The sequence below is a fragment of the Lathyrus oleraceus genome, chromosome 2, assembly GCF_024323335.1.
Source record: "Lathyrus oleraceus cultivar Zhongwan6 chromosome 2, CAAS_Psat_ZW6_1.0, whole genome shotgun sequence".
NCBI classification, from domain to species: domain Eukaryota; kingdom Viridiplantae; phylum Streptophyta; class Magnoliopsida; order Fabales; family Fabaceae; genus Lathyrus; species Lathyrus oleraceus.
In genome coordinates, this window is record NC_066580.1 from 33,699,033 (window position 1) to 33,717,635 (window position 18,603).

Below are 18,603 nucleotides of genomic sequence, written 5' to 3' on the forward strand. Positions count from 1 at the left end.
TCGCACTACTTTTATTTATTTTCCACACTCGCACTACTTTTATTTATTTTCCGCACCCGCACTACTTTTATTTAAATTAATGCACCTTTACTTTACCATGTCTAACTAAACCTATAAGGTTAGAATGTAAGGATCGTAATTGAACCGATAATCCGTACAATTGTTCGTAGAAATACTTAAGGGCTATTTTAACTTTCAACTTAAGTTTTCCCGCATTTAATTTCCGTTGGGTAAGATCGAAAGCCGTCCAACGTCTTTTTAAACTTAATTGTTTCTAACTATTTCAAAAACAGCGAAAGCGCTTTGTTTAGTTCATTAGGAGTTTTTAACTTAAGAAGAAAAGAGATTTTAAAACTATTTTCGGACACGTTTATAAGTTTAGAGTCTGGTTCCTGAGAACCTCTTTTGGTTAAGAAGTCCAGGTTAAAATACTTTACAACTTAGTCAAGATACTATATTTCTTAAAAATAGGTTTACTACTCTAACGCAATGCACGCCTTTTTATAAGTGACAATAAGAGGGTTTGATTAGGGAGTACAACTCGGTTCTGAATACGCGAAAGCGACAGTTCCTGTTAAATTAGTTCTTTTCAAAGTAGGAAACACTACCCATAGGTAGTTCTACTAGCAAGTACTTGGATTATTAATTGATTATGTGAATTACATTCGACCCTATCTTTATTAATTGAACTTTATTCAACACTTTACTTTTCATTGCACACTCTAAAAACACCTATTTTGATTGCCTTTGATAAACACCATAACAATAGATAACGATAGATTGACACTTGGTCTCTGTGGATTCGACAATCTTTTATATTACTCTGACGCGTTCGTATACTTGCGAAAACCCACGCATCAATGGCATCATATCATTGCTCATTGCCTTGCCTCAAGGATCATAGCATCTTGGCTCCTTAACCCTAGGGTAGGACTTGTGTGAGTTGGTTTGAGACCACCAAGCATGCTTGAATTGTATATTATTTCTTTTCTTATTTTGTTTACTAACAAAAAGCAAAAAAATATGTCACTAACATCTTTTGTATTGTAGCTTGAGCAATCATAAGATCTAAGGCTCCTAAGAGGCCCCTATGCATTGATATGGCCAGAGGAAGTTGAAAGCAAGCATGAAAATGGTTCCCAAAGCTCTCAATCATCATACATGCCTACCAAGTATCTCAATTTGTCAATTTGATCAAAGCAAACCAAAGGGCTTAAGGATTGTTTCCCAAGGAAACCCTAATTCATTTGTGCATTGACTGTGCCTTGCTCATGAAGCAACCTTAACCCATGATCAAATATAATCAAGGGAAGTTCTTTCATTTATCATTGCATGCATATTTGAACTTATTTGAGTGTCCTCAATCATTCATTCATCAGGATTTGAAGTATGGACTTGAGAAGTTGATCAGTCAATTCATCTGACTATTTTGAAATCCACTAAGACCCAACATTTGATGTGTTTGTTAAATAAAGATGAATCCAAGAGAAAAAATGTTCTTAAGAACCATATGAACAACTTTCATGTTCATAAAAATTTTATTTGAATCTTGGAAGGTCATCATTCATTTCCAAACATTATAGGTCATTTTGACTGAAACCCTAATTTTGGGTCAGCTTCCCAAGGACCTAACTCATTCATTTTTCATTATTTTGAGGTGGGATCAAATGCATATGGAAACCATGTTCAAACTTCATGCACACTCCAAATCATTCACATGTACACGTCCATTTCATTTCAATTACACTTCAGCATGCCAAATCAATTGGATTTGGGCCCTCCATGCGCCTGTACAGGCCCATGCATGGAGGCCCTCATCACACATGCACATGAAATTCCCATGATTTGCATTGCATGTTGCTATAAATAGAGCTGCTTGGCTTCATTCAAAATCAACCTCAAGGCGTCTTAGATGTTGCAGAACTCAATCCAAACCTCACTCTAAAGGAATTTTGCTCTTTCACTTGAACTTTTCAGATCCAATTTTCAACTTCATTGGTTGATTATTGGACTCTAATTCCTTAGCCTTGCCTTATTTCCATCTGAAGAACAAGCTGCTATCAAGAATTGTGAAGGATCGTGCTCCATAGATCTGCATTTTGAAGGTTGATGCTCAAACTTTTTTCAATCGAAAACCGTCTTTCTGCTACTGTCTGTAGCGGCTACTACGACCATATGTAATAGGCGTCTGATCTTTGTATGGGAAGCGCCTCAAGGCTACTATGGCCCATAGCAGCTGCTAAGGACGGTCGTATTAGATCCCTGAATTTTGTATGAAGAAAATTCCTTTTTCCGAATTTTGTTGTATTGTGTTCCTCTTGGTCCCTTTTTTTCCTAGAACACTCTTTTGAGCCTGAAATCAGAGAAAACATGCAACCAAGCTTAAAATAAGATAAAAACATATATTAAAAGGACAAAAGAGAAATAAAAACAACTAACAAACCGGTGCAAAAAATTATTTATCATTTTCAGAGCAATTTTGTTGATATTTGAAGAGTTGGGATCACATGTTTCCTCTTCCAAACCGACTCCATCATGAATCATAACGTTTGCGATCGGATCCCCATATGGCTACCGAGTATGTTGCCTTCTGCAGTCTAACATATGTTGAAACACTTTAGTGAAAAGTTGGTCTTGATGTTATTGTCTAGAAGCCAAGTAACCACAAAATCATTTGTCTAACAGTTGCTTGTGGTAACCTTCCTCGAGATAATCACATGGGTGATCACATAGAAATTGAGACAACATGTCACAATCATATATTCCATTGTGTGAGAGACCCTATGACATGTAGCTGGTTCAGAAAGAAGGGATTGTGTGGTAGAGTGAAGATTGGAATTTTCAAAGTTATTTGAAGCATCATAATAGTAGAGAGACCCACAAGAGGGTAGACCAACAATTCACCCAAACTCTTCAATTGAGAGAGATTAAAATTTTACATACCTAAGAAGTAATAACCATTTATTTGTATGTGAGCTTTGAGTAGAACATTTTTACCCGCCTTGGATACACTATTTTTGGTTTATTGCAGATGAATTCTTTGAGTTTAGTTTGGTTGAATGCATAAAAAGAATTCAAAATTTTTAAAATAGATATCATCGACAAAGAGCAGTTTAAGAACAAAGTGATTGAAAAAAATACTTGTTGAAAGAGTTATCTTGAACCGATGATGAGAAGTAATCAAACTCAAAGGTTGCAAGAAGAGGTTTTGATTCTCTTGAGTGCCATAGGTGATGATGGTATAGCTCACAATAAATAGTAACAATAAATAGTAAAGGAAAACAAATAACAAGTAAGATAAAAGAAGAAAATTTAAGTGATGAAAGAAAGAGGAAAGTAGAATGACCTCTTATAGGAGGTTTCTAATCAATTAGATCCTACCCTAATCGATTAGGAGCTTTAATACAATTGATTAAATGATTGATTGTTGAAATGAATAGACTTTTGAAGTCTTATCGATTACAATACATAGAATTTGAATTTTCAACTAAATATTTGTTATAACTCTAGTGTGCATTGAAAGTTCTCTATGATTTTTGCATTTTATTTTTTTATTTTGATAACTATATTTTCATATATATGATAGGTTTCCAGATTAGTATGATGCAGGATGAAAATAAAGCTTTAATATGCTGCATTTTTTATTGACATAATTGCATATATTCCATTACATAAATTTACTGATTTAGGCAAAGACTATCATTCGATGAAAGGTTACTATATAAATGTCAATATAAAATCAATTGTTTCCATAGGATTTTTAATTAGTTTTTCTAGATTAAGACCGGCCGAAATCAATTCAACTTCGATCCTAGAGATTAATTCTTCAAGCCTAATAGAACCACAATAAGCATTCAAATCCAAAATATCATAGTTGCAAGAACATTCATCGGTCTCTTTTCATAATAGACAAACATTTGAATAATTCTCAAATTAATAACAAAAGTAGTAGTAGATAATTACCAATGATACTCCATTTCAAATACACAACTCAAACACATAATCAAATAGAATAAAACACATTTTTTAGTCAAACCCTCTTTCTTTAGGGCTTGAATATGAATTCTTTTATGGCCACCTAATGCTTTTCCACTACTAAAGGTTTTGTTACAAAACTCACACTATTTCACGTGAGTTTTTGAATTTATAAGTGAGAGGGCCCATTCACCTATCACCTTAAGGTTTTGGATTTTATATGTGGTGTGTCTCTCACAAAGGTTTTGCTCTAAAAGAAGAAGTCTCACAATGTTCAATGCTCCCTAGTGAAAACTGCCCCAACACATATCACCCGACCTCTGTTGCTCAATTTTCACTTGTTGACAAACCAAACATTTGGCCACATATACTACAATGTCTTTTTTTCATCTCAGACCACCACAAACTATTCTTCAAATCTTGGTACATCTTCAAAGAACTATGGTGAATGGTGAATTCATCCTTAGAGGCTTTGTCATACCCCAAAATTTATCATACCATGTACAACTTTTATCTGGTCCATGACCCTACTACACATGCATACATTAATCTTTTCATCGCCATATTTGCATTAGCATTCACAACCAAATGCATGTTACATGGACTCAAAGCATGATGATTATACCTGAGGAAAACTAGGGTTTTCCTGATGTCACTTCAAATTAAAACATAATATAGCCAAAAAAATTACAAATTTGGATTCTGGTAACCGGTTACCCAAATCATGGTAACTGGTTACACCTACTTTTAACAAACATCCAAGGCTAATTTCTGCATGGGTAACCGGCTACCCAAATTATGGTAACCAATTACACCTGCTCTTAACAGACCTCCAGCGTTAACTTTTGTATGGGTAACGTTACCCAAATCATGGTAACCGGTTACACCTGCACATACAACAACAATAACTTCCATTTTTTTGCACAAGTAAACCCAAAACTTCACACACACCAACCCATGTGCTTGCCCTATAAATAGAACACCATCACCCCTCATTTTTCTAAGCTAGCAGTCCCTAAAAATTCTTCCAAAATCACATTTAAGTTATCTCTTTAAACCTAAACCCAAACTCACACAACTACCCCTTCTCAAACAACCACTCACAACTTTCTTCTCATTTCATTTTCTCCTGATCCTTCCATCCTCTACACTCACAACTCAGCTCCTTCCATCAAGTTTCAACCACATCCCTTTTTTTTCTAAACCTCTTGTTTCATTTTCAAACTCAACACCACAACAACTCAGTTTCGACATCACAAACTTGGTAACGATTGCAACTCAAGCTTATTAACGTTTTAGTTTTGTTTGTGTTTGAAAAATGGTATTTATTCATATTGTGTTTCTTGAGAGGGATTTGAATCAAAAGTAAGACAGGTGAGTTGGTTGGTTTGAATTTTTGTGAATCATTTGAGAGGTAAAGAGATTGCTCTGGTGAAGTTAGTATGTGGAGGACCTACTAGAGGAAGCGTGACGTGGGAGCTAGAGAGCTAGATGAGAGAGAGTCTTATCTAGAGCTGTTTGCGTCAGGTAATTTTCGAAAGCGAAAATCCTTTTAAGTGGGAGAGAGTTATAATATTCCAACTTTAGTTATTTATTTTAATTGATATATATTATTTTATTTTATTTATTTGAGTGATATATGTGTTTTATTTGAAAAATTGATAATTTATTTAATTTAATTAATATTAGAGATACTTTAGAGTTTGGAGAAAATAGAATTTTATCAAGGACTGAGTGGTGAATTAAGTAAGAACTGGCGGTGTGGTCAAAGTGGAAGAAAATAAATAAATTAGAATATTATTTATTTAAATTAAATAATAGAATTTTAAATTTTAGAAAAATATTAAGAGTGAGGGGTGTGAAGAGAATTGAGGGTGAAAGGAAAATTGGGATAACTAGGGTAAATAAATAGTAAAGTGAGGAAGAGTTTAATGAGATCGTGAAATTGAGAAAAGTTGGAAAAAGACGCAGAAAGCTAGAGCGATCATAGAAGGAAGAAAGGTGATCCCAAAGGCCAATAGTTCTTTAATATGCAATTTCGAGGTAAAAGGGAAACTATTCAAATGTGGGTGTTTATGCAGTCGGATAGTGAGAGATTCTTACCCTCCAATATTTTCATTCTAAATTATATATTTGTGTTGTATGCTTGTGGCCAAAGGGTTTTCCTTAAACTCTTCTGATTGATTCTTGAGTATTATTGTATTGTTTTACTTGAATCCTTGTCGAATGCGTTATGCCTTGTGTTGTTTTAGCCTTTTTACCTTATCGATGCATTGTTGTTGTATGATGCATTGTGATTACACTATAAGGCAAAATTATAATACTTGGACTATGGTATATAATTTATCTGTATTATTGGACAAAAGTTATTGAAAAGCTAGAAAACTCCAAATGGTATTTTTACTCTGAAAAATCAAATTAACAGGAAAAAATAAAAATAAAATAGATTTGGAGGAAAGAAGAAATGCGGTGGAGCATCAGTGGCGGCAGAAGCCGCGCATAATCATTGACGATAAAAGCAGAGCGGTAGCGCGATGTTGCGCCTGGTCGGGGGAAGGCAAGGCGCACGATGAGAGGCTGAAGCAACACTAGAGTGCGCACGACACAAAGGCGGTAGCTGCAGTCAGCAAGAGCGTGCGGTGGCGCGGGCGGGTCGGTGACGGGCTGGTTCGACGGCGGTTTAACGGTTTCAAATTCCTTGTCTAATACATCGAGTTTTCGAGTAATTTTGAGTTCGGTGACCTTTCGTTACCTTTTTGATAAATTTAAGAGAAAGATTTGTTACATTAGAGTTGATAGAGTTGTTACAGAGTTGTTAGAGTTATTTATGATTTGTTTAGAGTTGAAGTTAAGGATATATGATACACTTGAGCTGAGTTTGAAACCTTTTGGGCATTATAAGGCTGCTTTTTTAGTTATATTTTTATTTGTTTAAGGTTGATAAGCCAAAAGAGTTAAAATTGAGTTTTTGAGTTATTTACAGTTAAATTATTGAGTTGTTTTAGGTAAAATTTGAGTAATCTGATAGGTCCAGAGTTGTTTTGATAAGGATAGAGTTTGTCCGTGAGTAATTATTTTTTACCCATATTGTCGGCTGACATGATAATAATTTTCCCTGTTAATGAGTATGTTTGAATATTATATGATTATATGAGTGAGTTATATTTGTATAATATATTTTGAGTTAAGTAGTTCAAAGAGGAACTACATAGTTAGCCTTAGATTAGCAAAATTGTGGGTTTAAAGAGGAACCTTGTTGAGTATGAGATGTGAATGTTTTTTTTGTTGATTTTCATGCACTCATGTATATCAGAGATAGTTAGGACTTCGGTCCGACGAGGTCATGATTCAGGAGAGGAACCAATGACGGTCTCAGGTTCAGAGAGGAACCAGGTTCGGAGAGGAACTAGAGACATGGATATTTTAGTAACATAACTCTGACATCCAAACCTTAGTACCACATGCATATTGAGAAAGACTTAACATTTCATTTATATTGTAATTGATTGTGTGTGAGAATTAATATATGTGTGTTGATGTTATTGTTATTTGAAAATTATCCTTATTGTTTAATACACTGATAACATCTATGAGGTTATTCTCAACCCCCCCCCCCCCCTTTGTTATTGTGTTGCTCGTTATGTTGGTATTGAAGATACTCGGGTAGAACAACAATAGATGTTGCTTGTTGTGAAGGATTGACATAGATCTCGACTTCTTTATGTTTACTCTTTTGAGTTTAGTTTCATGCGGTGTAGCTCTGATAGTGTAACATCTAGACGAGTTTCGTTATTTGTTATTTTCTTAGATTTATGAATTTATTTAATTATATTGAGATGTTTTCAGTTGAGATAAAATGACTTGAATTTCTATTGCATTGTTATAAAGTTTTTTTTAGAAGCATGTTTATTTGAGGGAGATATGGCACATCATTGCTGCATAAATATGAAAATTGTATATTTTTTTATTTAATTAAGTATTTTTGGGGTTTAGGGTGTTACAAATAGTGTCTCCTTTAAGACACGTACCAGACAAAAAGATTAATATTTAGCTGATGATAAGCATGCTCAGATCGATGTCAGACATCTCCTTTTAGGGAAATGGCAAACAGAACAACATTGGATTCAAGGCACCTCGTGAATTCCTCCTTGATAGAACTTGGAAGGTTAGCTCTAATGTTCACTACTCTTGTTGGGTTTTCGTCGATCTAGATGGATATGAAATCATTACTATTGATCGGCCTCAACATATTTATTCTATCGGCGATATATAGAGGTTTCTCTGAATCGTGCTCGTTGTCAGATATAGCTTCCTCTAGATGTGCATGGAAGTCTGCGACGTTGACGTCTAGAGCTGTTATCTAGGCAAGTATGCCTCTTTTACCTTCTCCATATGCTAGAAGGAAGTCATGTACATATTCTACTTCAAGGCTTTGTGAATAATTCAATTTCTACGTGTTTGACATAAACCATCACTGGTTCAACATGGATGTTGTATTTTTCATCATTAGGAAAGATTTTCTTAATGACTCGTATCCATTGATCTATGAAATTCCAAGAATTTTTCAAAATTTCCTTCCGAAGACGCGATTGTAAAATCTCTTACATGGAACCACTAAAAATAGAACATCCATTGTCTTGGCTTCTCTTCCTTCACAGAAAGTTACCATAATATCTATGAAACCCCAAGGACGGGTTTTACAAAACCATTGAATGCTTCAAAATTCATGCTCATGAAGGGTGATAAGTTCTCCTTATTTGAGCCTAACTTCTCAAAAAGTTCGGCATAAATGATGTCATATGAACTTCCTCGGTCAATAAAGATCTTTGATACGTCAAAATTGGTCAAGGTGGATGTAATCACATGTGAACCAATATCATTGAGAATGCCACCCACTTCCTCAATGTCCTTGAAATTCCATAATGGTTTGCTTTGTCTTCTCATCTACCGACATTTATCCTTTCTTATCCACTATGATCAACTATATGATCTTTATCTTCACAATACCAATGAGTGGTGTCTTGGGGTACGAGAACCCTTCAGTGATGAAAGAAATATAGTGATAGCCCTTGGTGACATACACTATGAGCAATCACTTCCCCCTTCGGTCTTCATATTCTTCTTTGATCCCTATATCGGTTCCTTTAGTTGTCTTAATTATTTATTTAGGAAGTGTCTCAACCTAAAAAAGAAAGTGTTTTCTTCTTGGGGAGTCACTTCATCTTCTAGAATTCTAGGGGGAATCTCTTTGTCTCTTGTATTCATATTTCCACTCATCACACTTGGTGTATCTACCAAGTATTCCTTTTTAATCAACTCTTCAGTCGCATTCTTCAAATTACCCCCTCATCAATGTTTGAATATCCTAAATTTAGACTTGTTAATTTGTGTTGACTCTTTTACAAGACTCTAGCCTCTTTGAAAACCTATCACTTCTCTTGAAGTGTTTAACGGGTCATACTCGGAAAATCTACCACTTCTTGAGGTTTTATTTCTTTCGACATCTTCATATAGCATGTTTTTCTCTTAATTGAGGTATGGTTGGGCTTGATTAAGGATGACACCCAATATTACCATGTCTTTCAAAACTAACTTCTCTGGAAACATAAATGTGACCTCAAACGTTTCTAAAAATCCAAAAGTGCAATCCTTTATTTGCTCGTCATACTTTGAAATCCATTTTCCTGAATATGTTAATGTACCACCTCAAAGCAGCTTCAAATTTGTTGAGAATGTATCAAGTGTGAGTAGTGTGGGTAATAGTCTCATATTGGTTAGAAATGTGGAGACTTGAGCATTTATAAGTGATAGAATCCACTCACCTATCACCTTAAGGTTTTGGGTGAATATGTGGTGTGTCTCTCACAAAGGTGTTACTCTAGAAGAAGAAGTCACACAATGTTCAATGCTCCTTACTGAAAAACTTCTCCAATAAATTGTATTAGAGCCTTTGGTTTGAGAAATGGACTGACTTACTTGTATCGAAAGTCAACGGCGCCACAAGGGTGGTGAGTAAGAAACGTTCTGTTGAAGAGTGTCAACGGCGCCAGGGTGGTGAGTAAGAAACATTTTGTCTGGTACAATAGTTTATGGAAGCAAGAAGAGTTTTCACTTGAGGGGGAGCATTGTGGACTCACACTTGAGGGGGAGTGTTGAGAATGTATCAAGTGTGAGTAATGTGTTAGTGTAGTACGGGGTGATTGACAACCGATGGTTGGCGAGGATGAGCATATAGGTGGATTTGTATCTGCTCTACAATCGTTAACATTTCGAAGAGGGACATACGATATGTTTCTCCTAGTAAAGTATGAGCATTATATTGCTCGCCATATATGTTTCAGCGAGGTAACTAATGGAAATTATTTTATTTTGAATAAATTTTAATTTTAATTTTAATTTTTATAATATATATTTTAAATTGTTTTAAGGAGATAGGTATGAAGAAAGAACTCTAAGTTGTTGGACATGGGAGAAAGCTTATGGGATGGGTTCCTCATTGTCTCCCACCTGAGATGGAGAGTTCGTTGACTGGCTCTAGTATATCTTCAATCCAGAGAGCCTGTTTTTCGAGGATAGACCAAAATTTAGCATTAGCATTTGCAGAGAGATGTCATTCAAAGACATTGTCACTTCACATGTCATTTAGTGGGATGGGCATTACATTGAACAACTTTTCTTGTTTGCTTCACCTTCTGGTCAAGGGAGAATTTAGGGGCCCTCGAGGTGTCACTGAAGAAGATGTTGTTGGTCTTGTTGTTGATTATTTGGGAGTTACATTTAGTGAGGTAGCGCCACATGTCCGTTCTTGCATGGGTGCTTATTATAAGCTAGAGTGGATGTACAATTTATTTAGACGTCATTGATCTGCTTCTAGATAAGACTATGCTACCAGAGTTTACATGGTGATGCTAGTAGGTTGTGAAATTCTAGTTAACAGACTTTCGATGTCACACGGGATGTTATGACATCCAATTCTGCACAGACAAGAATTATGCAGAACTTAAAAAGTAAGTGCAGTAAATAACACAAGGAATTGTTTACCCAGTTCGGTGTCACACACACCTACGTCTGGGGGCTACCAAGCCAGGGAGGAAATCCACTATTAGTAGTATTAATTCAGACCTTAAACCAACTGTTTAATCCTATCACTTAATACCTACCCAATGCAATTTCAATCTTACACTAAGATCAGAGTTCCTACTCACTCCCCCTCAATCACCTCAGTGATTACAACCTTTAATTAACTTTAAAGATAATCGTGAAGTCACACTTCAAACAACTCTTGATTGTGCTTAACAGCTTTAATCAAGATACACAACACTCACGCTTAAAAGCTTAGAGTGACATAACACTTACAACTCAATGAACACCCTAGTCCAATGCAATTATCTAGGTGATAATTGCTTGGCTCACAAGATACACCTAATACAAGACACACACAAAAATACAACAGTGAAGTATATGGAACAATAAAATCTTCACGCCTAAAATCCCCGAGTTCTGAATGAAGGATTGCCATCCTTTTATATTGCAGCACTTGGGCCTTGTACTTGTATTTCTTGAAATTAAGGTCAAGCAAGTTAACCTAATTTCCACATATTAGGGTACTAACAAATAGGCTATTTGTTAGGTTCATTAATTGTAGCTCAGTTGTTAGTTTCCTGGATTTTAGCTCAGCTGTTGAATTCCTGAAGAATAGCCTGAGAAAACTGCTGAAACAGAAAAACTAACCAACCTACAATTTAGCATATGCTATCAGGAATGAATGTCACAACATTCAGTTTGACGTCCAAATCATAGACCATATACTAAGTCTGTTATTTTTCCTGAAAACAGACTGTACAAAATGATGTACTGTAAAAGACCAAACAGTCTATACTTCAGTACCAGCTTCCAGTAATAAATGTCAAAACATCCAATTTGACATTTACACAATTAGCCTTATGCCAGGTCTGTTATCCTCATGAAGAACAGACTGAGATACATACTGAAATGTAGCAGAAAACCAATCTGCCTATTATTCAGTATATGCTGTCAATGATGAATGTCATAACATCCAGTTTGACATTCAGACAGTAGGCCTTATGCCAGGTCTGTTATTCCCTTGATAAACAGACTGAAAATAAATACTGAGTTATAACAGAAAACCAATTGTTCTATTCCTCAGTATCTGCTGTCAGGAATGAATGTTATAACATCTAGTTTGACATTCAGTAAATCCTGTATTAGCTAAACCTGCAGCATACTACTCAAGTATGTCATGACATTAGTCAAGACATCAGAGTACAGTTAGATGTTCTAACACACAATGCAGTCAATCAAACATCTCCACAGCATGTCATGACATCAGTCAAGACATTAGAGTCCAGTTAGTGTTTTAACATAAAATGCAGTCAATCAAATATCTACAGGTTGCACGATTTTCGTCGACCGGACTTTTAGGCGAGAATGGTATATATATATATATATATATATATATATATATATATCAGTATTTATCGACTTGGATGGATGTGAGAGATATAGTTGGGGAGAAACTGTGTTGATCACTCTCTATAGATATCTCAGAGATGCTCCCATGTTTAATTGCAAGCAACTCAAAGGATATGTTACTCTGCTACAAGTAGGGGTGGCAAAACGGATTGTCTGCCCCGCCCCGCCTTAAACCCCCCCCCCCCAAATGGGGTGGAGCAGGCAAGCCCGCCAAGTGAAATTGGGCTTAAAAATCTAGCCTGTCTCGCCAAGGTGGCGGGTTGGCAGGAAGCGGGTTTGCCCGTCTATTTTTTTATTTTTTATTTTTTATTTTTTATTTTTTTAATAGATTAATAGGCTTATTTTTATATTTCAATTATATTTTTCATTTATTTTTTAGAATGGTTTTTTATAATTTTATAAAGCATCTTTTAAACAAAATTTACTTAAAAAAGTATTGCACATATTCACAAATAAATATATGAAATAGAGTCCTCAACAAGTATTAACCTTCAACCAACCAAAATAAATATTTTAAGTGTTTGATAACTAGGTTGGCGGGCTGACGACCAACCCGCCCCTTTTTTTGGCGGGCTTAAAGCTGAGCAGGTGGGCGGATAAAAAATTTCAAACCAACCCACCATTTTTTGGCGGGTGCGCGGACCGGTCTGACGAGCCACGACCCGTTTTTCCACCCCTAGCTACAGGTATTTATTTTTATTTATTTTATTAATTTTTTGTTAATAGTATTAATTTTGTAACATTGTTTGATTCATGAGTATTTTCCAAATATTGGAAGAAGAGAAGATAATTGGAAAGCAATTGAAGATTGTGGACTTTCTCGAACTATGTGCTAGAGGTGGATGAGTGACTTGTACTGGACAAGTTGACACTTGTAGATGTCAAATGGCGCTCATTCAAGGATCATAGAGTGGTGCGTCCATTTGACGATATATGTCTATATAAGGTGTTTGAAGTGGGGTGACACAGTTGTTCTATACATGTCTGACAAATGCATATGTCAGTTTGGATTCAGGTGGTATGTTCCACCTCCACATCTTATTCTATGACATATGATGCCGACGTTGAGTGAATTAATTATCATACCAGTATCGTTAACGTGATCCGTCTGACAAAGGTGGTTACCAATTGTAGGGGTGTAAACTTCTTCAAATTTTTAAAAAACATGAATAAATAGTAAAATGTAAAATGGTAAATTAATTACAATTAAATAAAAATAAAGTTGAAATATTTCTTAAAATGTAAGGAGGGAGATAAATGTAATGAATGTAATTCATAGTCTCTTTTCATAATAGACAAACATTTGAATGATCTAATTGAATAAATCTATAATAAATAACAAAAATAGTAGTAGATATTATCAATGATATTCCATTTAAAATACACAACTCAAACACATATTTAAATAGAATAAAACACCTAGAAAAATCCTTAATTTATTCTTGACAATAGAAAACTCTAGTTTAAAGAAAGGAAATTACACATAATATAGCCACATACAAAGTCTAATTGATTCTTCACTCACATCATTTAGTTACTCATTCAAACAAAATACTCCAATAACTCTTGATTTTGATAGACTTGATTCTCCAATCTCAAATTGTGACGTATACAATTCTTCTCTACCATTATAAGAGCCAAGTTGGTAGAAGTCTTTTTCTATTAAGATATTGGCTGCGTTTGTTACCGTTTTTTTTAAATCTATTTTTTTATTAAAAAATTATTTCTAAAAATTTTAAGAGTGTTTGTTTCAGATTTTTTAAAGATGATTATGTTAAAAAAATAATTTTTAATTAAAAATGAGAAGCTGATCCAAGTAGCTTTTAAGTTTCCATTTTGCGATAGATGAGAGAGAAAATGAATATACAAAACACGGAAGGTTACATCCAAAGCAAAGTTACATAGTTATCCTTAAATTTTCTAAAAATTCCGAAAATACCCTTCGAGGGTTTAGCTTCATTTTGTTTAGAATTGTGAACAGTGATTCTTCTTCCCTCTGCTTCAATGGTGGCGTGAACAGTATCGTCTTCTTCTTTGCACCAGGTAAAAATTATCACGAATCTTCTCCTTCTTTAATGTTATTTGGGATTTTCAATTTTTCATTTTTCATTAGAGGTAGTGATTCCTTTGTTAAATTTGTGATATAGGATTTTCAACTTATTTTGAAATTGAATTCTGGAACTTGAAGCTATTGGTAATTCAGGTTAGAGCTCTTTGTCATGGTTAATAGTGAAATTCATGGTATGAACAATTTAAATGTGGTAGCATATTGTCATGGGTTGGATGTAGTTGCTTAGAGTTGTTTGTTTGCTAATTGTTATGTTCTTGAAATACCTCATGAGATTGAACTATTTCCAAATACATTATTAATATGATAGCTTCAAGTGAATTCAATTTGCGTTGCCCAGTTTGATTTGTTTGTTGTATTGGAGTTGTCATGTATACTTGAGATGAGTATTTATAGGAACCAATTGAAAATTCTAACCACTAAGAAAACCCGAAAGAAAATTCTAGTGCAGTTTGATGCTTTGGCTGTGATTGATTGTATCAATTCCATGAGCACTTTGGCTGCTCTAGAGTTCATTGCAAATGATATTAAAACTTTACTTGCTAGTTTTAAAATTGGGTCTGTTATGTTTTTAAATAGACAGCTCATTGGTGATTCCCATAACCTTGTTGGTTTGGGAAACTTTGTGGAGCTAAGTCTTGGCTAGTAGAGCCACCTTCTTGTAACTCTGTAATGCCCTCTTTGGGCTCTTTCTGTTAATGTTATGAATTTTCCATAAAATAAATTTCAAGATTAATTTAAAAAACTCTAGACTCTCGATGCACTACTCCATGGATACACACTTCTCAATCCTCTTGGTTTGTTTCTTGAATCGATAAAGGAATCGAGGAGCTTATGGTATTTGTTTCAGTAACCTCATTAGATGAAACATTAAATACTAGCAGTTCCTCAATTTGTTTATTATCCTCTAAATTTATAGATAAAACATCAACAACTTGTGTCAAATTTAGTGTCTAATTCTGAGGGGGTTCTTTGGCTTGTGTTCACATAGTAACTTCGCAACAAGGCAATTCAATTGTTAGGGTTCTGATTTTTTTATAGTTGGTGATAACTAAGTTCTAAGGTTGTTAGGAAGTTGGAACAAATGTCGTTCTAGAGTATTGTTCGTGACGTGAGGGATGGAGTTGGAAGCTTATCGAGGCGGAGTTTTGAGGTAAGGATTCCTGGACACCAAAAGGGAAAGTCAAGAAGAAAAAGCATGACAGTGGTTAATACAGTAACATAAAGAGTAAAATAATGAGAACTATCATGCCTAGAACAATTGGAATAATCACAGCCTTTTCCTTAGCACATAACTTTTTTGGTTGCATCATTGTATAGCTTCTTTATTGGAAAAGTTATACTAGTTATAGTGTCTGGTGCCACTATTGTTGGATAAAGCACATAATTCTTATTTAGAGCATGTATTTGTTGTTACTCATATAGAGTTATATTTTTATATCAACCATGAGGATTAAATAATAATAGGTTTGTAAATACCATATTACATACACATAAAGTCTTATTTGAGTGATAAATATTAATAGGTTTATTTCAAATTTCTACTGTATTAGTGATAAATATTAATATTGTATTTGATGACTAGAATGACATCTAAAAAAGATGTGAAAAGTTTAGAGAAGGATGGAAAAGTTGTTACAAAATGGGGGGATGACAGTAAAACAGAAAGTTTGCTGAAAATTTGCATTGAAGAAATAGAAGCGGGTAATAGGCCAACTACCCACTTCAGTAAAGAAGTGTGGAAGAATATTACTGAAAAATTTCAAAAGAAAACCGGATATGCTTATGATCGCACTCAACTAAAAAATAGATGGGATACATTGAAAAGAGAGTTTTCGTCATTTGTGAAGTTAGTGGATAAGCAAACTGGAGTAGGATGGGACCATGAAAAGAAAACTATCATGGCTGACGATGATTGGTGGGTTGAAAAGAGTAAGGTACGGTTCTGTCAATGTATACTAGACTAGTATTTAATTAATTGCATGAATTTTTTCATGATATATGTTTTGAATGTTTATTTATTTTTCAGGAGGATCCAGATATTTTGAAATGGAAACATGGAGGACCTAAGTTTATTAAATTGCTAGATAAATGTTTCAAGGGTGCCATAGCTACTAGATTCGCCCTTTACAAACCATATGAAGATCAATTACCATGTGAAGGATCAGAATCTGTTTTTGAAGACGGTCGTGAGAATAACACAATTACTGAGGATGAAGGAGATGCAGATAATTTTGATGTTGGAAATGAAGTACAACCCAACCCAACACCAAATTCTTCCAGAAGGTTTTAGGGAAAGGAGAGAAAATCGAGGCAACAGAGAAACTTCAACGATCTCTTGATCGTATACTCGATGGGTTTGGGCCAAGCCAACAAGGACTCCCAGAAGATAACATTAGTTATGCTAAATGTTTGAAAATGTTGGATGAAATCCCATCCTTGGTAAAAGGATCACATTTACACTTTAAGGCTGTTAAAATCCTTGCCAATAAAGAAAATAGGACAGCATTTTCTTACTTCATGAATACCTCCACTACTGATATGGCTCTTGATTGGATAGACATTTGTCCCGAAAAAAATATTCGCGTGATCGTTGATAGGATTGCATGCTTCTTAGAAAAAAACCATTACCAGTTTGAACTATTATGTTTTTATTAGCTTGATGTAATATGATATTTTTCATAATTACTTTGTTGTTTTGATACCAAATGGAAATTTCATTATTGACTTGTTAGAATATGTGATTTTGGATTCTTAAATGTCATTCTTGTGTTCTTACTTTCTTGCTTTAAGGATTTAAGGTGTCATGATCTTTAACTATCCAAACATTTATAATTTTACATTTTTGTGTAACAGGATCGGTGACAATTCAAATAAGAGTTTGGGTGAGAGTTCAGATGATAGTTCATATGAGAGTGACAATACTTCTAAAATAGATATTGAAGTCCAACAGGTTAATAGAAGTCAATATCATATTGCAACGGTGATGGTTGCTTTTATGGTTACAAACCATGTTTTGAAATACATTGTCAAAGAAAAGAAAACTACGTAAATTCTCTCCGGTCAACTATGATTTATAGAGTTGATAACAGGAAATGATAACAGGTTTTTTGAGCAACTTCGAATGAGGAAACAAGTCTTTCAGAATTTGGTATGTGAGTTAACTAATAATTGTGGGTTGACACCTGCTAAACACATTGGAGTTGAGGAAAGTGTTGGGATATTCTTATATATGATAGGGCAACCTTCCTCATATAGAAATGCCCAAGAGCGATTTCAACATTCTAGTGAGACCATTCATAAACATTTCAACAAAGTTTTAGAAGTTGTATGCAAGTTGGGAAAAAAGTCATAAAACATGTTGATCTTGTTGACTCTTCTCAATATATCAGAGACGATAATCGATATTTGCCTTACTTCAAAGACTGTATAAGGGAAATAGATGAACACATATTAAAATACATATCCCAACAAAGAAACAAAAACCGTTTTTCAATAGGAAAGGACATACAAGTACTAATTTGATGGTTGTGTGTGACTTCAATATGTGTTTTACTTTTGCATTGTGTGGATGGGAAGGATCTGTTCATGATGCAAAGATTCTTATGGATACTCTTCGTAAACCCAATTTACGATTTCCTTATCCCACATAAGGTTAGTTTTTGGTACTTCAAATATTTTATTAGTATAATTTTTAATATAATAATTATTAGTTCATTATCATGTATAATCATCTATTCATATATTTAACACTAATTTGTATGTCTTTTTAGTAATTTATATTTAAAAAATTATTTTTACATTTAAATTGCCAAACAAAAAAATGATTTAAAAAAAATGATTTTTATAAAAGAAAACAAACACAAATTAACTTCTACTTTTTTTAAAAAATCTCTAAAAAAAAATCTCAATTTTTAAAAAAAAAAATCTATTTTATTTAATCTAAAACAAAGGGGCCCATTGTCTATAGAAGTAGCACACGAATTCTTCAATTTCGTCATCAACTTCATTCTTTTGTTGTTGTTATTTGTTTTTTTTACAATTCTTTTGGCTGCTTTGAATTAATC

The 18,603-nt window shown here is 34.3% G+C and overlaps 1 protein-coding gene across 1 annotated transcript; it reads left to right on the forward strand.

Annotated features, from left to right (window-relative positions):
- Positions 1 to 16,122: 16,122 nt before the first annotated feature.
- Positions 16,123 to 17,588, forward strand: LOC127121789 (uncharacterized). Its single transcript, XM_051052225.1, has 3 exons — positions 16,123 to 16,473; positions 16,566 to 16,822; positions 17,393 to 17,588. The coding sequence occupies exons 1-3, from the start codon at positions 16,123 to 16,125 to the stop codon at positions 17,586 to 17,588; spliced, it is 804 nt and encodes a 267-aa protein (XP_050908182.1).
- Positions 17,589 to 18,603: the final 1,015 nt, after the last annotated feature.